The 20,097-nt window shown below is 43.1% G+C and overlaps 1 protein-coding gene across 4 annotated transcripts in view; it reads right to left on the bottom strand.

Annotated features, from left to right (window-relative positions):
* LOC144511752 (lysine-specific demethylase 9-like) overlaps nucleotides 1-20,097 on the bottom strand; it is an 85,518-nt gene that overhangs the window by 40,208 nt on the left and 25,213 nt on the right. For all 4 annotated transcript variants that reach the window (XR_013500903.1, XM_078241989.1, XM_078241987.1 and 1 more), the window contains exon 2: nucleotides 17,333-18,003. Coding sequence is in view for 3 of the 4 variants with exons in the window: in XM_078241989.1 (XP_078098115.1) it covers nucleotides 17,333-18,003 (671 nt within the window). In the remaining variant the exon portion in view is untranslated. The remainder of the gene's footprint in view (nucleotides 1-17,332; nucleotides 18,004-20,097) is intronic.

The following is a 20,097-nucleotide window of genomic DNA, read 5'->3' as shown; positions in this document are numbered from 1 at the left end:
TGTTCCAACTCCTCCACCCCCTTTCCAATAATTTAGTTCTCTACATTTACCTTTCTTCAGTTCAAAGTCTCAACACCAGGTCAAAGCCCAACAGGTTTATTTGGAATCATGGCTTTCGGAGCGCTGCTCCATCATCAGTTGAGTGGAGCTCACCTAATGGAGGAGCAGCACTCCGAAAGCTCACGTTTCCAAACAAACTTGTTGAACTTGAACCTAGTGTTGAGAGACTTCTTACCGTGCCACCCCAGTCCAACGTCAGCATCTCCACATCATTTCTTCAGTTCAGTAGAAGGGTCATTAATTTTGTTTTGCTCCACAGATGCTGCCAGAGCTTAACATTGTGTCAAGAAAACAACACCTAAAACAGTACAGCACTCCAATATATTGCACGGAGTGTCAGTATAGATTCTAGATTATGTGCTTCAGTGCTCGGAGTGTGTTTTGAATCCATTACTCCCTGGGCCAAAGGTAAGAGTGTTAAGGCCATGTCATGGCTGACACCTAATTCTGCTAGCTTCAGGGCAGATCACAAAAGAATGGTTTATGTTTACACTACTAAGTCTAGTTTCCTGACAACGATCACACTGTGAACATTATAAATTGGTGCACCTTCACCATTCTCCCATGGAGACAATGTCAATAAACAATAGAAAACCAACTTTAAAGAGAGAGTTCAGCCACTAGATATTAAAGTGTACACTCTGAATAGAAGTTAATATTTAGACAAATGAAATATTCAATGCTAGTCTCAAGTGCCCCATTTTTAATCTTCGCATAGGTGGAACATATTTCTAAATCTACATATGAAACCTTCCCAAGAGGGATAGAGAAGAGCTATTTTAAATAAAACTGGAACTTTTTTTTTAATGTCTAGAAAATGTAAAGCAGGCGGTTGTACAGAAAATCGGCAATGCTCCAATGAATGTTGTAGTTGTGTGCAGTCTGAAAGGACAGCTGGATTAGTATTTCCAGGTCATTTAAAAAAAGCAAAAAGCTCTGACAAGGGGTCATCCAGACTTAAAACATTAGCTCTGTTCTCTCTCCACAGATGCTGTCAGACTGACTGAGATTTTCCGGCACTTTGTTTTTTGTTGCAGATTCCAGCATCTGCAGTAATTTGCTTTTATCTTAGTGTTTCCAGTTGGTTTAACTCCAGGTTTCAGACAATCTCACGGTGCATTTACTTTATTGGCATGTGCCCAAGTGCAGAAGCACCTCCATCAGCTGTGTCCGGTTGTAATGTCAGGAAACAAGCAGTACCAGAAACCTGGAAGAGCGAATGTGATGGGTTCCGATGACTGGTCCCATATGCTCCAACCCGGCGTCTGCATATCAACGGCAGCCCCTGAAAAACTACAGACCCTGCCTCCCTAACACTGACTGCAAAAAGAGAGAGTTAGCATGAGACAATTGCTCTTCTGGAGCAGGGTCAACAAATCCTGTCAAACGTAGACACTTTTGAGCTAAATTATTAGTAGCAAACAGTTATTGGAACAGAGATCAAACTATCAAGTTCAGGTCACCTCTCATTAACTCCACTGCAATGCACAAAAGGTTTGCTGACATGGTGAAACAAACATTTGATTAGGTTTGACCATCTACCGGGAATAAATTGCATTTTTTGAGATTTCATTAACAAGATATAGATCCCATCCCAGGAACATACATTTATACAGCGCATTACTGTGTCCTCAGGAATCCCAAAGTGCTTTATAATCAATGAACTACTTCTGATGTACATTACTGCTGAATGTAGGAAAAGCAAATCTATGACTTTTACCAATTGAAAGAACAAGGGCAGTAGACCACCCCAAAGTTACATACTATCCCGCCTTGGAAATACATCATCATTACTTCATCACCATGTTAAAATCCAAGAACGCCCTTCTTAACAACACTGTGGGATCACTTTCAACAAATGGACTGCAGCAGTTCAAGGTGGCAGCTTCTCAAGGGCATTTAGGGATAGACAATAAATATTGGCCTTGCCAGGGATGCTCACAGCTCATGAATGAATAAAAGAAACATGGTAGTCAAGTTATGCATAGCAAAGTCGTAGTTGATCGGACTTTAAAAATATTCTGAAATGTCCTTGGACTTATTGTTTACTTAGTCCTCCCAAAGGATTAATTCACCATAATACATCAAAATATAGATCTACTACCTAACTGAGCAAAGCACAGGACAGTGTCCCATTAAGAGTCCTGCATATTGTCAAAGTAACCATTACAGACAGAAACCTCAGTATGGAATGCCTCCTTGCCTGTCAGATACTGGGAGACACTGCCATGCAATAAAGGAACAAGGGCTCAAATGAACAAGATCAACCGTGAAAAACAGATGGGAGGAGAAGTACAGGGAGGCAAGCTCGAAGGACAGAGTGAAGAGCATTCAAAAAAAGAATTTTAAATGACCTCCTTTTGATATGATTCATCATGCATTCTTTACAGAAAGTCACCTTCACATACAAGTGAATAGGCTGTCACCAGGGGCTTGGGATGGAGGAAGAACCATCACAGGAAATCAGCCTGGACATTTTGCAGTAGCTACATTAGCACACTGCCCCAGCAACAACTTCACAGGTTCCAATAAAAATGCTTTCAAATGAAGATGGGAACAGATCAACAACAGGAAAGACAAGAATATAAAACCGTGTGGAGTCATAATAGGTAGAAACATGCTGGAGAAACAAAGATGCTGACAAGAGGAAGCTTTGCCCTGGGGGGAAATGAATATTTTAATCATGTTACATTTTCCACTTGCAAATGAGGGACACTGAAGCAGCACAGCCCACTCAACTGCAGATGAAGCAAAATGATCATATCACCGTTTTACTGTAATCCTGTGCTGACTGCAGGTTTGTGGCTCTTCTGTCTAAACACTGGACACTCACACCAGGCATCGCTCTTGATTGAACACCTTTGCTCCTGGTCCATAGAGTACATTAAGATTGTTCCTTGCGTCCCTACTTCATGACGTAAACAGCAGCATTACTGACAAGCAGGAGGTTCTTCCAAACAGCTGCTATTCCTTCCCAAACTATACTCCTTATACACCTATGACTGTGCGGCCAAATTTCCCTCCAACTCGGTTTTCAAGTTTGCTGACGACACTACTGTAGTGGGTCGGATCTCAAACAATGACGAGATGGAGTACAGGAATGAGATAGAGAATCTGGTGAACTGGTGCAGCGACAATAATCTCTCCCTCAACGTCAACAAAACAAAGGAGATAGTCACCGACTTCAGGAAGCATAGTGGAGAACATGCTTCTGTCTACATCAAGGGGGACGAAGTAGAAAGGGTCGAGAGCTTCAAGTTTTTAGGTGTCCAGATCACCAACAACCTGTCCCAGTCCCCCCATGCCGACACTATAGTTAAGAAAGCCCCACCAACGCCTCTACTTTCTCAGAAGATTAAGGAAATTTGGCATGTCAGCTGTAACTCTCAGCTACTTTTACAGATGCACCATAGAAAGCATTCTTTCTGGTTGTAGCCTGCTCTGCCCAAGATTGCAAGAAACTACAAAAGGTTGTGAATGTAGCCCAATCTATCATGCAAACCAGCCTCCCATCCATTAACTCTGTCTACACTTGCCGTTGCCTCAGCAAAGCAGCCAGCATAATTAAGGACCCCACGCACCCTGAACATTCTCTCTTCAACCTTCGTCCGTTGGGAAAAGATACAAAAGTCTGAGCTCATGTACCAACCGACTCAACAGCTTCTTCCCTGTTGCTGTCAGACTTTTGAATGGACTTACCTTGCATTAAGTTGATCTTTCTCGACACCCTAGCTATGACTGTAACACTACATTCTGCACTCTCTCGTTTCCTTTTCTATGAATGGTTTGCTTTGTCTGCATAGACTCAAGAAACAATACTTTTCACTGTATGCTAATAAATGTGACAATAATAAATCAATCAAAAACTCTGCAATATCATCTGTCAATCTTCCAAACTCCAATGGGTACAGGCCCAACATGTCCAATCTACAATTAGGAAGAAAAATGGTAGGTTGTCCTTTATTGCTTGGAGACTGGAGTACAAGAATAAAGGAGGCTCAATACAATCCTATAGGGCTTTGGAGAAGTACTGAGTTAAGATGATTTTGGTGTTCATGTCTAAGAAAGGGCATACTTGAGAGTGCAGCAAAGGTTCACTAGGTTCCTGGAGTTAGAGGGTTCTCCTCGGTTTAGGAGCTGAATCAACTGGGCTTCTACTCTCTGGAGTTTAGAGGAATGAGAAATCTCATTGAAACATACAAGATTTTGAAGGCATTCAACTGGGCAGACAGAGGGGTTATTCCCATGGCTTGGAAACCCAGAATGCAGGGAATAAAGTCCCTGGATGAGGAGAAATCAGTGTAGTGAATAACTGGAATTCTCTGCCCCAAAGGCTCCATCAGGGAGTATATCCAAGGCCGAGATAGAGTTTTTTGGTCTCTCAGAGAAGGAAGAGAATGGGTGCAGCAGGCTCAAGGGGTCCCATGGTCTAGTCCTGTTTGTATTCTTATGTAATGCCATTTCAGTTAGGGCAGCAAAACAGCCCTGACCAAGGTCCCAAATGACAAAGCCTGTGATTGTGGAGCATTGTCCCTCAACATTTCCATAGCTTTTTATAACAATTACACTGTCCTCTTCCAATACTTCCTTTCTGGTTTCCAGGTCAAGCAGTGAGAATATCCCGCACCCAGTTTCATTCTTTGTCTATCTGATCATGATGTGGAGATGCCGGCGTTGGACTGGGGTAAGCACAGTAAGAAGTCTCACAACACCAGGTTAAAGTCCAACAGGTTTATTTGGTAGCAAATACCATAAGCTTTCGGAGCAATGCTCCTTCGTCAGATGGAGTAGTCTCTGTTCTCAGAGAACAGAGACCACTCCATTTGACGAAGGAGCATTGCTCCGAAAGCTTATGGTATTTGCTACCAAATAAACCTGTTGGACTTTAACCTGGTGTTGTGAGACTTCTTACTGTATCTGATCATGGCCAGAGTATTGCTAGCAATATCGCCCCTTCCCAATGTGCAAGTTCCCAAGATCCAACCTTGCCCACTCTCCTCCACAATCTCAAAATGCTGGTCCTTGGCATTATATCTGCAGTTTCCATTGGTAGACAGATACCATTCATCAGCATTCATCTGATCAGAGCGACTCTGACAGTGTAGAACTCCCTTAGTACCGTAATAAAGTGTCAGCCTGGATTATATGCTCAAATCTTTAGAAAGGTTTGAACATGTGACAGAGGACAAACGGGTAAATTCATCTCAACAAAGCAATTAAACTGGAAAACAGAACCAGATGTGCTGGGAATGCACAGAAAGTCAGTCAGAATTTAAAGAGGAAGAGGTTTGCATTTCAAGTGAGGCCCCTTTAAGAGCTCTGATGAAAAGCCCATCCAAATGCATTCTACTTCCTTTCCAATCCATTACAACTTGGCAATGGGATCGCTTAGCAATTGTTACACTCAGTCATTAATGATAGACCCTGAATATTAAGCACTCATTTCATCCTGTATTTTTAAAATCGCACAAACCAGATTAACACACAAATGACATACTGGCAATTATGCTGCAACCCTGGACCCAGCTGTTAAATATCATGTATGCCTGACAGCTGCAGTTTATAGCAGTGATAAATGAAAGAATGCTGCATTAGACACCTTATAGAACTAGGGCAGCCCATTGTTTTCTGGCGTCCATTATGGTAGGTAGCTTATCGTTATTTTTAGATGGCCAACTGATATCATAGAATCATAGAAACCCTACAGTGCAGAAAGAGGCCATTTGGCCCATCGAGTCTGCACCGACCACAATCCCACCCAGGCCCTACCCCCATATCCCTACATATTTACCCGCTAATCCCTCTAATCTACACATCTCAGGACACTAAGGGGCAATTTTTAGCATGGCCAATCAACCTAACCCGCACATCTTTGGATATGCGATTACACAGGCAGGATTACATATAGCACAATTAACACAGGTCAAGTGAATACTTTGCAGTTGATTATCAAGCCATGAACTGGCTGTTTATATGGAATTCTGATACCACCTCACTTCTCCATTTTGCTCATTGTAAATGATTACAAGAGTAGAAAAATGACTACAAATTTCATAGAAGACCAACAAAAGCCTTTCCAGTTTAAACTACAGTGCCTTAGTATCTAATCTACTTATTCACATCATAAAGAATGGAAAAGCAAGATTCTGTTACTGAGCTAAGGTATGACTTCTATTAATCCTGAGAGTTGTCAAATCAACCTCTGCAATCAACATCCTGGGGGTGACCATTGGCCAGAAATGGAACAGGACCGGCTACAAAATCAGATCGGAGGCTGAGTGTCTTGCAGTGAGTAACCCAGCTTCTGACTCCCCAAAGCCTTTCCACCATTTACAAGGCACAAGTCAGGAGTGTGATGGAATACTCCCTGGATGAATGCAGCTCCAGCATCACTCGAGATGCTCAGCACCATCCAGGATAAAGCTGCCTGTTTGATTGGCACTGTTATATATTTAAAAGGATTGCAGATTGCTTTAAGAGCTGATCACATGATTTGATAGCGATGTACTTCGTGTTTCCACAGGCTGTTGTTTCACTTTCTCTGTACAGGCAAAAGTTCTTAGAATAAATCTGTTGTTACTTTGAATCCACGCGTGCAAACGACGTTCCTTTCTTTCTGTTAACACCCATGACCACGACCATCTAGAAGAACAAGGGCAGAAGACACATGGGAATTCCAGCACCTGGAGGTTTCCCATCCTGAATTGGAATTATATCACTATTCTTTCACTGTCGCTGGGTCAAAATCCTGGAACTCCCTCCTTGACAGCATGCCTACACTACATGGACTGCAGTGGTTCAAGGCAGCAGCTCACCAGCACCTTCTCAAGGGCAGTTAGGGATGGGCAATAAATATTGGTCTAGCCAGTAACACCCACATCCCAAGAATTAATTTTTAAAAAGCTTGAGGGCGGCACGGTAGCACAGTGGTTAGCACTGCTGCTTCACAGCTCCAGGGACCTGGGTTCAATTCCCGGCTTGGGTCACTGTCTGTGTGGAGTTTGCACATTCTCCTCGTGTCTGCGTGGGTTTCCTCCGGGTGCTCTGGTTTCCTCCCACAGTCCAAAGATGTGCGGGTTAGGTTGATTGGCCAGGTTAAAAATTGCCCCTTATAGTCCTGAGATGCGTAGGTTAGAGGGATTAGCGGGTAAATATGTGGGGGTAGGGCCTGGGTGGGATTGTGGTCAGTGCAGACTCAATGGGCCGAATGGCCTCCTTCTGCACTGTAGGGTTTCTATGATGATTTCTATGATTTCTTGACTCAAGATTATAGCATGACAAACTACACTGATAGCTCTTCCAAAGAGCCAGCACAGGCACAAGGGGCTGAATAGCCTCTAATGGGCTCTACAATCCTAAGAAAGATGCTGAACAAATAGAACCTCTTTCCCTCCCTTTGTTCAATTCTCTATTTTGTTTAGTTGCATATTCCTATTTTTCTTTTATTTTCACTGCTTCTCCTCAACCTATTACAACAGATCTTGTCCGGCTCCCCATAGGGCCACCAGTGGTTAGCACTGCTGCTTCACAGCTCCAGGGACCTGGGTTCGATTCCCGGCTCGGGTCACTGTCTGTGCGGAGTTTGCACATTCTCCCCGTGTCTGCGTGGGTTTCCTCCGGGTGCTCCGGTTTCCTCCCACAGTCTAAAGATGTGCAGGTTAGGTTGATTGGCCAAGCTAAATTGCCTCTTAGTGTCCCGGGATGCGTAGATTAGAGGGATTAGCAGGTAAATATGTAGGGATGTAGGGATATGGGGATAGGGTGGGATTGTTGTCGGTGCAGACTCGATGGGCCGAATGGCCTCTTTCTGCACTGTAGGGGTCCTATGGTTCTATGTGCAGAATACAGTTTGGCATTTTCAAACGACAGTCAAAGTCAATAGAATGGAGGAGCCGGATTTCCTTTGATACAAACTCCCACACACACAGCTGTCCAGGACACACCCAACTGTAACACTGCTCAGAAAAAAATTACCAGCAGTTACATACGTGGTGGGAAAGAATTGAAATCAGGTTTTCATCAACCTCAAAAGGGAAAAGCAACTCGATATGGAAAAAATCCAACAAAAAAAAACTCAGCCCAAGAAAAAAAGCAAGTGACTCGAATCGCAGGAAAATATATACAGGACTTGGGTCCAATTGCTGCAACACATGTTACACACCCCCACCCAGTCATTTAAAGGGCCCCAATCTGAGCCAACATCCCATCACCATTACAGTCCTCTGATATCACCATATGTGGCAATTATCTGCTTTCCATACAGTTTATATTTAGTCCATCACAAACTTCCTCAGCAGTGCAAGTAAGTTTCAGCCTGTAAACATCAATCAATGTCAATTCCTCGCTCTCAGTACAGCTTTACCAGTCTGTTATACTCATCGCTCCTGTAGTCACTGAGCTACTTTAACTTCTGGTCCAGCAATGGTATAATTTCAAAATTTCTCATCCTTGCTTCCGAATTTCTCCATAGTCTCATCTCCCTCTCTATGGCCTCTTGGCTCCATCAGTAGTAGCTCTGCCTTCAGCTGCCTCCGCCCTAACCTCAAATTCCCTTCCTAATCTCTGAGAAACACGGCAGCCAATTTACACACAGCAAGGCCCCACAAACAGAAATGAGATAAATGACCAGCGATTCAGTAGAGAGAACCTTTGGGACATACATGCACAAATCTTTGAAAGCGGCAGTATAAGTTCAGGTGTACGTTAAAGGCAGATGTGATCTTTGGCTGTATTAATGGGGGCACAGAGTACAAAAACAAAATTATATAAAACCTTTACAATCAATGGTTAGGCCTCATCTGGCATAGTGGGTCCAATTCTGGGTACAACACTTTAGGAAGGATATCAAGGTCTACTTGAGAGGATGCAGAAGGAATTTTCTAGAATGACACCAAAGATGAGGGATTTAAGAGTAAAGAACGGTATAACAGGCCCTTCAGCCCACCAAGTCTGTGTTGAAGAGTTGCCTCTCTAATCTAATATTTTCTTGCCTCTACATGGTCTACATCTCTCTATTCCCTGTCTATTCATGTATCTATCCAGATGCCTCTTGAACATTGTTGTAGGATCTGCTTCCACCACCTCCTCCGGCAGCGCATTCCAGGCATTCACCACCCTATGAAAATCTTGCCCCTTACATCTCTTTTAAACTTTCCCTCTCTCACTTTTAACCTATGCCCCCGAGTAAGGAGTCTCCCAACACCAGGTTAAAGTCCAACAGGTTTATTTGGTAGCACGAGCTTTCGGAGCGCTGCCCCTTCATCAGGTGAGTGAAGGGACAGCGCTCCGAAAGCTCGTGCTATCAAATAAAACTGTTGGACTTTAACCTGGTGTTGGGAGACTACTTACCGTGCCTACCCCAGTCCAACGCTGGCAACTCCACATTATGTCCCCGAGTAACTGACCCTTCGACCCTGGGAAAATGAGTCTGACTATCCACTCTATCCAAGCCGATCATAATCTTGTAAACCTCTATCAGGTCCCCTCTCATCCTCCAACGCTCCAGTGAAAACACTCCAAGTGGGTTCAACCTTTCTTCATAGTCCATATCCTCCAACCCAGGCAACATGTTAAATCTCTTCTGCACCCTTTCCAATGCATCAACATCCTTCCGGTAGTGTGGCGACCAGAATTGTACACAATACTCCAAATGCAGCCTAACCAAAGTCTTATGCAGCTGCAACATGATTTTCCAATTCCTATACTCAACGCCCCGACCGATGAAGGCCAGCATGCCATACACCTTCTTGACCACCTGAGTTGCCACCTTCAGGGAACTGTGGATCTGCACGCCTAGATCCCGCTGTATGCTAATATTTCTAAGGGCTCTACCATTTGCTGCATACTTTCCTTCTGCAGTAGACCTTCCAAATCTCATCACCTCACCTTTGTCCGGGTTAAATTCCATCTGCCATCTTTTGGCCCAGGTCTCCAACCGTTTTATATCCTGCTGTATTCTCTGACAATCCTCCTCATTATCCGCTATTCCCCCAATTTTTGTATCATCTGCAACTAATCAGACCACCTACATTTTTCTTCAAATCATTTATATGTATTACAAGCAACAGAGGCCCCAGCACAGATCCTTGTGGAACACCCCTTGTCACTGACCTCCAGTTGGAAAAGCACCCTTCCACTGCTACTCTCTGCTTTCTATGTCCAAGCCAGTTTTGTATCCACCTTACCAGCTCACCTCAGATCCCATATGACTTCGCCTTCTGATTCAGCCTGTCATGAGGAACCTTATCGAAGGCTTTACTAAAGCCCATCTACACAACATCCACTGCCCTGCCCTGGTCAATTTTTCTTGTCACTTCCTCAAAGAATTCAATCAAGTTTGAGAGACACAACCGTCCCCCCTTTCACAAAACCATGCTGCCTATCGCTAACAAGCCTATTCTCTTCCAGATGTGAGCACATCCTGTCCCAAAGAAATTCTCCAATAAATTCCCCACCACTGATGTAAGGCTCACAGGCCTGTAAATTCCCAGATTGTCTCTTCTGCCCTTCTTAAATACAGGAACAATGTTAGCTACTCTCCGATCCTCTGGTACCTCACCCGTGGCTAAAGAGGATACAAAGATTTTGGCCAAAGCTTCAGCAATTTCTCCCCTCGCCGGTGTTCTGGGATAGACCCGATCTGGCCCTGGGGACTTGTCCACCTTAATGTTTTTCAAAACCTCCAATACCTCCTCCCTTTTTATCGCAGCATGTCCTAAAATGTCAACATTCTACTTTCTACACTCACCTCTCCTTTGTGAATACTGATGCAAAGTACACATTAAGGACCTCACCTACCTCATCTGGCTCCACACACAAATTCTTTCTACTGTCCTTGAGTGGATCTACCCTTTCCTTAGCTATCCTCTTACTCCTCATATATGCATAAAAAATCTTGGGATTCTCCTTAATCCTGCCTGCTAAGGACATTTCATGGCCTCCTTTTTGCTCTCCCAAGTCCCTGTTTAAGCTTTTTCCTGCTATCTTTGTATTCCTCAAGAGCCTTATCCTAGTAGCAAAACTAGCAGTTTTAAATGCAGTGTTCAAAATCACACAGACACACACAACATCTTAATCTGAAATGACAAGGTGGCACGGTAGCACAGTGGTTAGCACTGCTGCCTCACAGCACCAGGGACACGGGTTCGATTGCCGGCTTGGGTCACTGTCTGTGCGGAGATTGCACATTCTCCCCGTGTCTGCGTGTTTCTCCTCTGGGTGCTCCGGTTTCCTCCCACAGTTCGAAAGATGTGCCGGGTTAGGTTCATGCTAAATTGCCCCTTCGTGTCCCAGGATGCGTAGGTTAGAGGGATTAGTGGGCAAATATGTGGGTTTACGGGGATAGGCCTGGTTGGGATTGTTGTCGGTGCAGACTCGATGGGCCGAGTGGCCTCCTCCTGCACGGTAGGGTTTCTATGATTAATATAAGCCTACTTGTGACTGATAAATGAAATGTCTGAAAATACATTTACTAGGTTATGGGAAGCAAGAAAGATTGTGGGACTAATTGCATTGAACCACTGAAAAGTTGCAGCACAGAAGGCAGCCATTTGGCCCATCTTGGCCATACCAGCCCAAGGACACACAGGTGCCCTTTCTAATCCCACCTTCCTGCACCTGACCCATAGCCCCATAGATTATAGCACCCAAGGTGCAAATCCAGATACTTTTTAAACAATCTCCTTCAGTATTGAATCATATAATGTTGCTTTGGTGATCTGAATTGAGGGATTATTGGCCAGGATCGCCAGAACATTGCTGACCTTTATCAAAATACTGCAGTACTGTGGGATCTTTTACATCCATCCAAAACGGCAGATGGTGCCCTGGTTTAATATGTCATCCTAAAGATGGCACCTCAGACAGTGCAGTAAAATTCCCTTTGGGCTGGAGCGTCAACATAACAGCAAGTCACAACAGCAGCTCCTGAAGCACTATGACTGATGCAAATTCCAGCATGCAAAATATCACCAGCTGAAAACACAACCAACCAAAGCATATGTGCACAGAAGACAGAACTGAGGATAAAAAGGATCAATCAGTTCAGGAAATTAAAAACACTCCAGGAAATGTTATGGCACAGTGACAATAAGATAGAGAGCTAACTGTACGATGTTTGTTTAGAAGAATGAAGGGTGATCTTATCGAAGAGTTTAGGTTCAGAGCTCTGGTCAACCCTCATCTGAAGCACAACTATTGACATTTTCAAGACAGAGGTCGACAGATTTGTGTTGGGTAAGAATATCAAGAGCTCTGTAGCAAAAATGGGCAAACAGAGCAGAGGAACAAATAAATGCGCCATGATCTGGCTGGAAAATAGAAAAGGCTGTAGCAGCTGAGTTGCTGATTTCTCTGTATTTACTGACATTATATAAGACTATGACACAGGTCATAATCAAAGTTGCTAAAAGAAACCAGTGGAAGAAGTCATGCATCAAAAGATACAGCTTGTCACACATTTACTAATACGTGCATTTGTGCCTGACCTCATTTAATAATGTTTCAAGGAGCAAGAGAAAGAAAGCACCTGCCTGGAACCATTTCTTACTTTGGAATAAAACACATCACTGAAAGCAGAATCTAATTTCCGTGACAAAGACTAGTGATGCCGCATAGAGATCTGGTGCAGGTCAAACGGGATTGCCGCTTAATAAATTCTGGGTTATTTTTATAAAGGTGGTTTGAAAGACAATGTTGTAATTCTGTCCCTGCAGCAGACAGCGAGATGTGGGCGTAACAGTCGGATCTCTTCATTAGTGGCAGAGCTGTTAATACAGGAACCTTTTTGGTTTAAGCTTTTACTTTAGACCGTTATTTTCTTCTTCAAAAATTCTTTGAAATCAGAAGATAAATAAATTCTGCAGCAGGTGCATAAATTTGAAAAACTGCCGCGGAACAGCATCAGTCTGAGGGAATCATTTACGATATGCAATTAATTATGAATTGGCAGTTGCAGACAATTAGTATTATTCTGACAGCCTGAAATGGAAGCAAAGTAGTGAAATGATCCCAAATCGTAAAAGCAGTAAAGGCCTTACAGGCTATTTCAATTCTTCTAAAAATGGATAATGACCAATATATCAAGTGCTGCATGAAAAAGAGTCATCTCAGATCATATTTTCAGTCACAGAATATCCTTTTATGATGGATCTTCAGATGCACTTGCACTCAAGGTTTTATGTATCAAAAAACAGTCCAAGTTCATACAGATTTGCATCTCGGATTGAAACTTAACCCATTATGAACACTTTACTGATAGATTGTTGAGCCAAGACCCATTCGAACGGAAATTCTCCTTTCCTTCTCCCCTATGTATTCTATGAACGGTATGCTTTGTCTGTATAGCGCACAAGAAACAATACTTTTCACTGTATCCCAACACACACAATAATAAATAAAACCATCTGCTAACAACCAGTCATGGTTGAGTTGATACAGAGAACTGTTTCAAGACAGCGAAGCATCCCTTCTGCTGATGCACAATGCCTCCAATGCCGATGCACAATGCCTCCAATGCCATTACTTAGTATGTTGCTGATAGAAAAGTTGACCACATACACAAAATGTACTCGCCGCGTTTTTAAGGCCAGCATTTTGTTGCTAATGAAGTTACTGTGAAAATCCCCTCGTCGCCACACTCTGGCACCTGTTCGGGTCAATGCACCTAACCAGCACGTCTTTCAGAATGTGGGAGGAAACCGGAGCTCCCGGAGGAAACCCACGCAGACACAGGGAGGACGTGCAGACTCTGCACAGACAGTGACTCAAGCCGGGAATCGAACCCGGGTCCCTGGCGCTGTGAGGCAGCAGTGCGAACCACTGTGTCGCCCTTTACCATCTCAAGTTTGTTTAAAGGATAAGGCAGGAATTTTCAAACTAATGTAAGCTGATTTCCTTTTATAACAACCAAATACTGCCAAGATTTTCTGCCCTGAATCAGGAACAGCGTCACCCGAGGACACAGTCAGACAGCTGAGTTACAGCCTCTATGTGAGGCTCTCAGCAAATATTTATAACCACTCGCTTACTCAGACTCTCTGGCATTCTTCCAGCTTCCTCATTTATTCAGGAGCAGTACTAATCCAGAAGCAGCCTCTACAAAGGAACCCATTAGGTTAAATTCTAAAATGAACACAAATGCTTTATTGAATCTTCTGAAAAGCCACTACTGTATTAGAACAAGCCATCAGTGTTTCTGACAAAGGGCCAGTGTGCACAGGAGTTCAAATTTCTTGCAACTTCCGTCATAACAGACCCCTGCAATAAGGAATCGAGTTCTAATTTTCCTTCCACGCCATTTTCACTTCTGGGTCAGTTAAACAGGTAAAGCTACTTGCGCGTTACAGTCCTTGTTCACTACAGGTACCCCATCATTTTTAAAATCTACAGGTGGCATATTTTAATTTGGGAAGTGCCAGCTGTAGCTGAACGTGCCACAGTTAATAACATTCTCATTTCTGTGACTCTGTGATAAAATAGTTTAGTCAATGATCTGGAGCAACAATGTCTGCAATCCTTGCAGATAGGACAGTCATGAGGGATGTTTTTGCTTAGGGAGTTAGGGTTAACTTAAAAGCATTTAGTGAACCCTGAAAGGCAGCAAAACCCATTCTCAGATCAAAGAAGAAATTGTGAATGAGGGACAATTAATCTAAAGGTCGGTTTGAGGATAGTCCAGAGCAGACTACACCATTAAGGAGATCGGTGGAGCTTTGAGAAGTTCTGTGGTTTCAAATTATCAGAGTGCTTATGCTGAGTGTTAGTTACAGTCTGGGTCATGCGTGGTTTGCAGTTCAGAGAAGATAGCCTAGGTAGGGCAGCACGGTGGCGCAGTAGTTAGCACTGCTGCCTCGCAGCGCCAGGGACCCAAGTTCAATTCCCGGCTTGGGTCACTGTCTATGTGGAGTCTGCATGTTCGCCCCGTGTCTGCGTGGGTTTCCTCCGGGTGCTCCGGTTTCCTCTCGTAGTCCAAAGACATACTGGTGAGGTGCATTGGCCATACTAAATTCCCCCTCAGCGTATCCGAACAGTTGTCGGTGTGGCGACTAGGGGATTTTCACAGTAATTTCATTGCAGTGTTAATGTAAGCCTACTTGTGAGTAATAAATAAATTTTTAAGTAAATGACAGGTAGATAGTAGGTGAGGTTTAATCTTGGTTTGAATTTTGAGAGAAAACAGAAGTTGGAAAATTGGCTAGTTTGAAACTAGAGGAAGAATCTACAATGGTCTCTCGCACAGTCTCGTGGCAAAAAGCAAACGGATCAGCTTGGAAGTATTGGGAAAGTAACCAAACTAAGGGACTGAGGCATCCCTAGTCAAGAGTCGGGTAAATTGGAGTTTTGCTCCAAGAATAGCTGGAGCTGAGGAGAATTTTCCAGCAACTGTGGCAGACTTATAGGTGGTCCCTATAGAAGTAAATAATATGAAGACTGCTGTATCTTTTCCGAGAATTCTTGGGGAAGGAGGAAATCCGAACACATATCATGCATATTTACAAACCATATTGTTAAGCTAGCAGTGGATGCTTGTTTTATTATTTTACAGACAACAAAGTTTGTGTTTTGTTAAATACAAGTGAAACCTTTTGGCACAGTTCTATTGATTAAAATGTGGCATTTGAATTTCTTTTGAAATGCTAACAGTCTCTAACCAGATTGCAACAAAGGATACTGCCCAATGAGATAGAGGAGGCAGAGAAGTGGTGACACTGGACAAACTAATTAATTCTGTTCAAGATACACTAAAATTCAGCAAACTGTAGAAGGAACCCAGTGATATTTTCTAGGCCTGTACATTCTCAGTAATGATGTGGAGATGCCGGCGTTGGACTGGGGTGAACACAGTAAGAAGTCTCACAACACCGTGGAGTAACAAGCAGTCGGATTGCCACTCTACTATTAACTTGCACTGAAATGCATCCACACATCTACTGCCTGACCTTCAGATTTGGGGTCAGGTGAGAATAGTGCAGTGGGCTCCCAAGTCTCTCTGTGGGATGCAGCAGTATCAGGCAAAAAAAAGCCATGCCACCCCACTTTTAAAAAAAATCACCACTAGCTGCCGTACAGCAAGTACGTTTGATGGGCCCAGACACTCCAACATTAGGTAAGTGGGTAGGGCAGTTGCTCAGCTGGGGGTGGGGAAAGAGAGTCAGCAGCAGGTTGGGCGCTCAGCAATGTGAAGTGCAAGTTGGGCGTTCTGGGGCAGTGCTACATTGCTCTGGACGTCAGATATTATGGGTCCTTCGTGTCCCAGATGGTGGTGGATTCCTGCCCCACACAAGACTTTCGCTGATTACCAGGAATATGCCTCTCTGAAGGGTACTACAGACTCCAAGCGGTAACTCTGTTTCTCACTCCAAGCTGCTGCCAGGCCTGCTGAGTCTTCCCAGCACTATCTGTTTCTATTTATTTGGAGTCAACCTCTCCTCAGCCTGTTTTGAGATAGTTATTAGAATGCTACAGCAAACTGTGGGTCTTCCAAGGTTAATAATACTCAGGTGTTGTTGGTCTTTCATTAACTCATGGCTCATCAAAAATACTTGTCGTGGATTTGGCAAGGGCTGCAGACTCTACAAGCCACATTCAGCTTTGAAGGAGGATTCAATCCACAATCACACAAGGTTCCTCCTCTCTGAGGAATGTTTTGAGGCATATATAGCCTTGCCCACTGATAGGTGGGGAGAGAAGGCTTGTCCAAGACGGTGTGTTTTGGGCTGTCTGCATTATCACACACAGGTAGGTACCTGAAGCTCAACTATGACCAAGACAGGTATTGGTGCTTCCATCTCTGTAGGAGACACCAAGCATTCAGAGTGTGTACTAGGTGCGTGCTTTCCATTCTGCAGGTATTGACTGACATTCCTTGCTAAAAGGAAACAGCCGACTGCTTGAGACAGAGGAATGCAGGCCAGCAAGCTAAAGTCTGTCCGAGGAGGTTGAAATTTGTAACTGACAAACTGGGTTTTAAAATTAATTGCTGGTGAAAAGATATTTCTGTCTCATTGTTTTAGCATGTGGTCATATTCTGGATTCCCAAGCATCAGTTCCCAAGTCTTTTTATGTCACTTTCTCTACACCCTAGCTATGAGTGTAACTCTACATTCTGCACTCTCTCCTTTCCTTCACCATGAACGGTATGCCTCGTCTGTATAGTGTGCAGGAAACAATTATTTTCACTGTATACTAATTCATGTGACAATAATAAATCAAATCACTTTTCTTTTCAAAAACGGATTATAAATAGCAGAAAAGACAAAGCATCAATTCTTACCTGAGCACGAAAGTTCGAGATGGTAGTCGTTTCTATATCCTTCTTCCCCAGTATTTCCATTTTTACTGGAGTGTTGGGGAAGTTAAAAGCAAAGTAATCTAAAAAGTCTGGCAGGTAAGTCGCTGCTCCATGCACAATGGCCATTACATAGTGCGCCGCACTCTTCTCATTTTCACTGAAAGTCAAAGCAAGAAATTCTTCAGCAAACCCCTCCATCTCCATAGGAGACAAGAAAGAGAGTTCGTCCATGTAGGCATGGAGCACTGGCGCACCACCATTTGGTTGATGCTCCACATGAATGAAGTGAGAAAATTTAGAGGAACCTGTCCGCAAGAGTCCCTTCCGTACACAGTGGTCTCTGTGTGATAAGTATGGTAACTGGGCACCTGAAGGGAAAGTACAATGGCTCATTTTTAGATCCAACCTGCCAAGCTGTTCAAAATGGTCAATGGAGGCTTTGTTGATTACACTCAACTCGTCAGAAGAACCATGCCCCAAAGTGTCCAGCTCGATGTGAGTGATGCCCGCACATGTTGTCTGCACTTCCTTGTTGTACATTTTTAGCCGCCTTGGTCGCTCACCTTCCCGATGTTTCTTTTTCTTCTTTTTCTTTGTTTTTTTGCCCAGGTACTCATCTGGTCTCCGGCTTTTCCCATTTTCATCGGAGCCTCCTGTGAAGGGGAATAAATTCCAAGATTGCATCAAATCCATACTGTGCAACTCACGTTCAAATCCAACACCTCATGTTTCTCTCTCAGGGTTATGCAAAGGCAGAATCAATAACATAGGAACGACCCGATGATGGTAACATGCCCTGTGAAATGGGTCCACCTGCTTATAGGTGCTATCTAACCTATCATGGTGCAACACGAACAATTCAATTGCAAAGGATAATGTTTTAAAACAAATATTCCACGTATTTGGGAATACTCAGTACTTTAAGATTATTTAAACTTTTTTTTTTACATAGCAGGAATGCTCACTATGATAAAAGAACATTTTGCTTGTGGTTGAAGTATTAAGCTTGGTTAATATTTCTGACTGACCCACAGTCAATACGCATACAGCTTGCAAATGAAAGAATGGTAACCTTTAAGCTTCAGTTAGCTTATACTGTGCTTGTGTGAAGCACCAAACCAAACAATTTGATGCATTAAGTCTCGTTATACATTTCATTTGGATTAAATGCCTGATCAGTTTAACATACAACTTTAGATATTTTAATCAAGAGATGCTATACACTGAATAGACAGAGGACTATACAAGTTCCGTTCGTAAGTGTATGCTGTTAACACTACAAACTTAGAAAATTGGAATCAAGTTTCTAATGATCGGAGCATATTTGGTTGCCTGAAGTGCTCATATGTGAATAGGTGTAACATTGACTTGATATTCAAGACTTCAGTCTGCAGATTAACCCAGGAGGAGATATTTCAACATGACATGATACCGCATAAAAGAGTTTGGACAAGGCAGGCTATTGGGTCCATCATAATGTGGCTTCCTGTGACTGGACTACATAATTCAACATTTTATAAAGGCTGTTGACTTCTACTCGCCAGAATCTATTAACGCCTCTAGATCTCTACCAACTTTGCAATGAAGTACAAGGATACAAGGGTAAAACAGTGTAGTAAAAACACAAAAATCTCAACAGGTCAGGTAGCATTTCTGCTGAGTAAAACAAAGTTAATGGGCGGGATTTTACAGCCACGCTCGAGCAAGACCAGAAATTCCTGCCCGAGGTCAATGGACAATTTCTGTTGTCCGCCCCTCACCTGCTCCGACTCCGTGGCGGGTGGGGTGGTCGATATCCGGTGAATGTTTCAGGTTGATGATCTTTCATCAGAATTCTATTTATGTTAACTGTGTTCCTCGTTCCAGATGCTGCCTGACCTCCTGAGTATTTCTAGCATTTTATTTGGTATTATTTCAGATTTCCAGCAACCACAGTATCTTGCTATAGTACACTAGTGCATCAATTGAAGTACTGGACCAGCAAACCAGAAGCCGAGCGTTCAAATGGCACCATGGCTGATTTTTGAACTGAACTCAAATGTCTGGCATTTCATGGGCTGGCAGCAGGAAAATGTCATTTTTTTCATAAAACTTTATCCGATTTACTGATGTCCCACAGCAAAGTTATCGACTACTTCTCTCCCAACTGGACGAAACATGACGTGATTGACTGAATCCAGAACTCTCACGTTGGCATTTAAAATGCATTACTGTACAATCTTAAATTGCACTGCCTTCACTGAAAGACATGATGTGGAGATGCCGGCGTTGGACTGGGGTGAACACAGTAAGAGTTTTAACAACACCAGGTTAAAGTCCAACAGGTTTGTTTGGTAGTTGCTACCAAACAAACCTGTTGGACTTTAACCTGGTGTTGTTAAAACTCTTACTGTGTTCACTGAAAGAAGCAACATAGGCCGTCTCCTTGACAAATATGGACGCAGCAATTGATAATAACAACAAAAGACAAAAAGAACACACAGACACAAGACTTCTTTTATATAAATTTGTTTCCCCCGGCTTCAATTCAGAATTTACCAGTTGGGCAAATTTCTACATGTATGGAGATATATAGCAGGCATATCCAATCAAGTTTAAAACCAAGCAAGGACATTTCAATATTTAAATTCCAATGTTTAAAACACCCTTTTGCATTTGAAAGGGGATACTATAGTTTATGTATAAAATGCAGAGCTTGCAGCTGTTTGAACACATGAGGAAACTTATGTTAATCCCCTGCTACATTT

This window comes from Mustelus asterias, chromosome 25, assembly GCF_964213995.1.
Source record: "Mustelus asterias chromosome 25, sMusAst1.hap1.1, whole genome shotgun sequence".
Classification (NCBI taxonomy): domain Eukaryota; kingdom Metazoa; phylum Chordata; class Chondrichthyes; order Carcharhiniformes; family Triakidae; genus Mustelus; species Mustelus asterias.
Note: the sequence above shows the minus strand (reverse complement) of the source record. Positions and strands in the feature narration are given on the sequence as shown.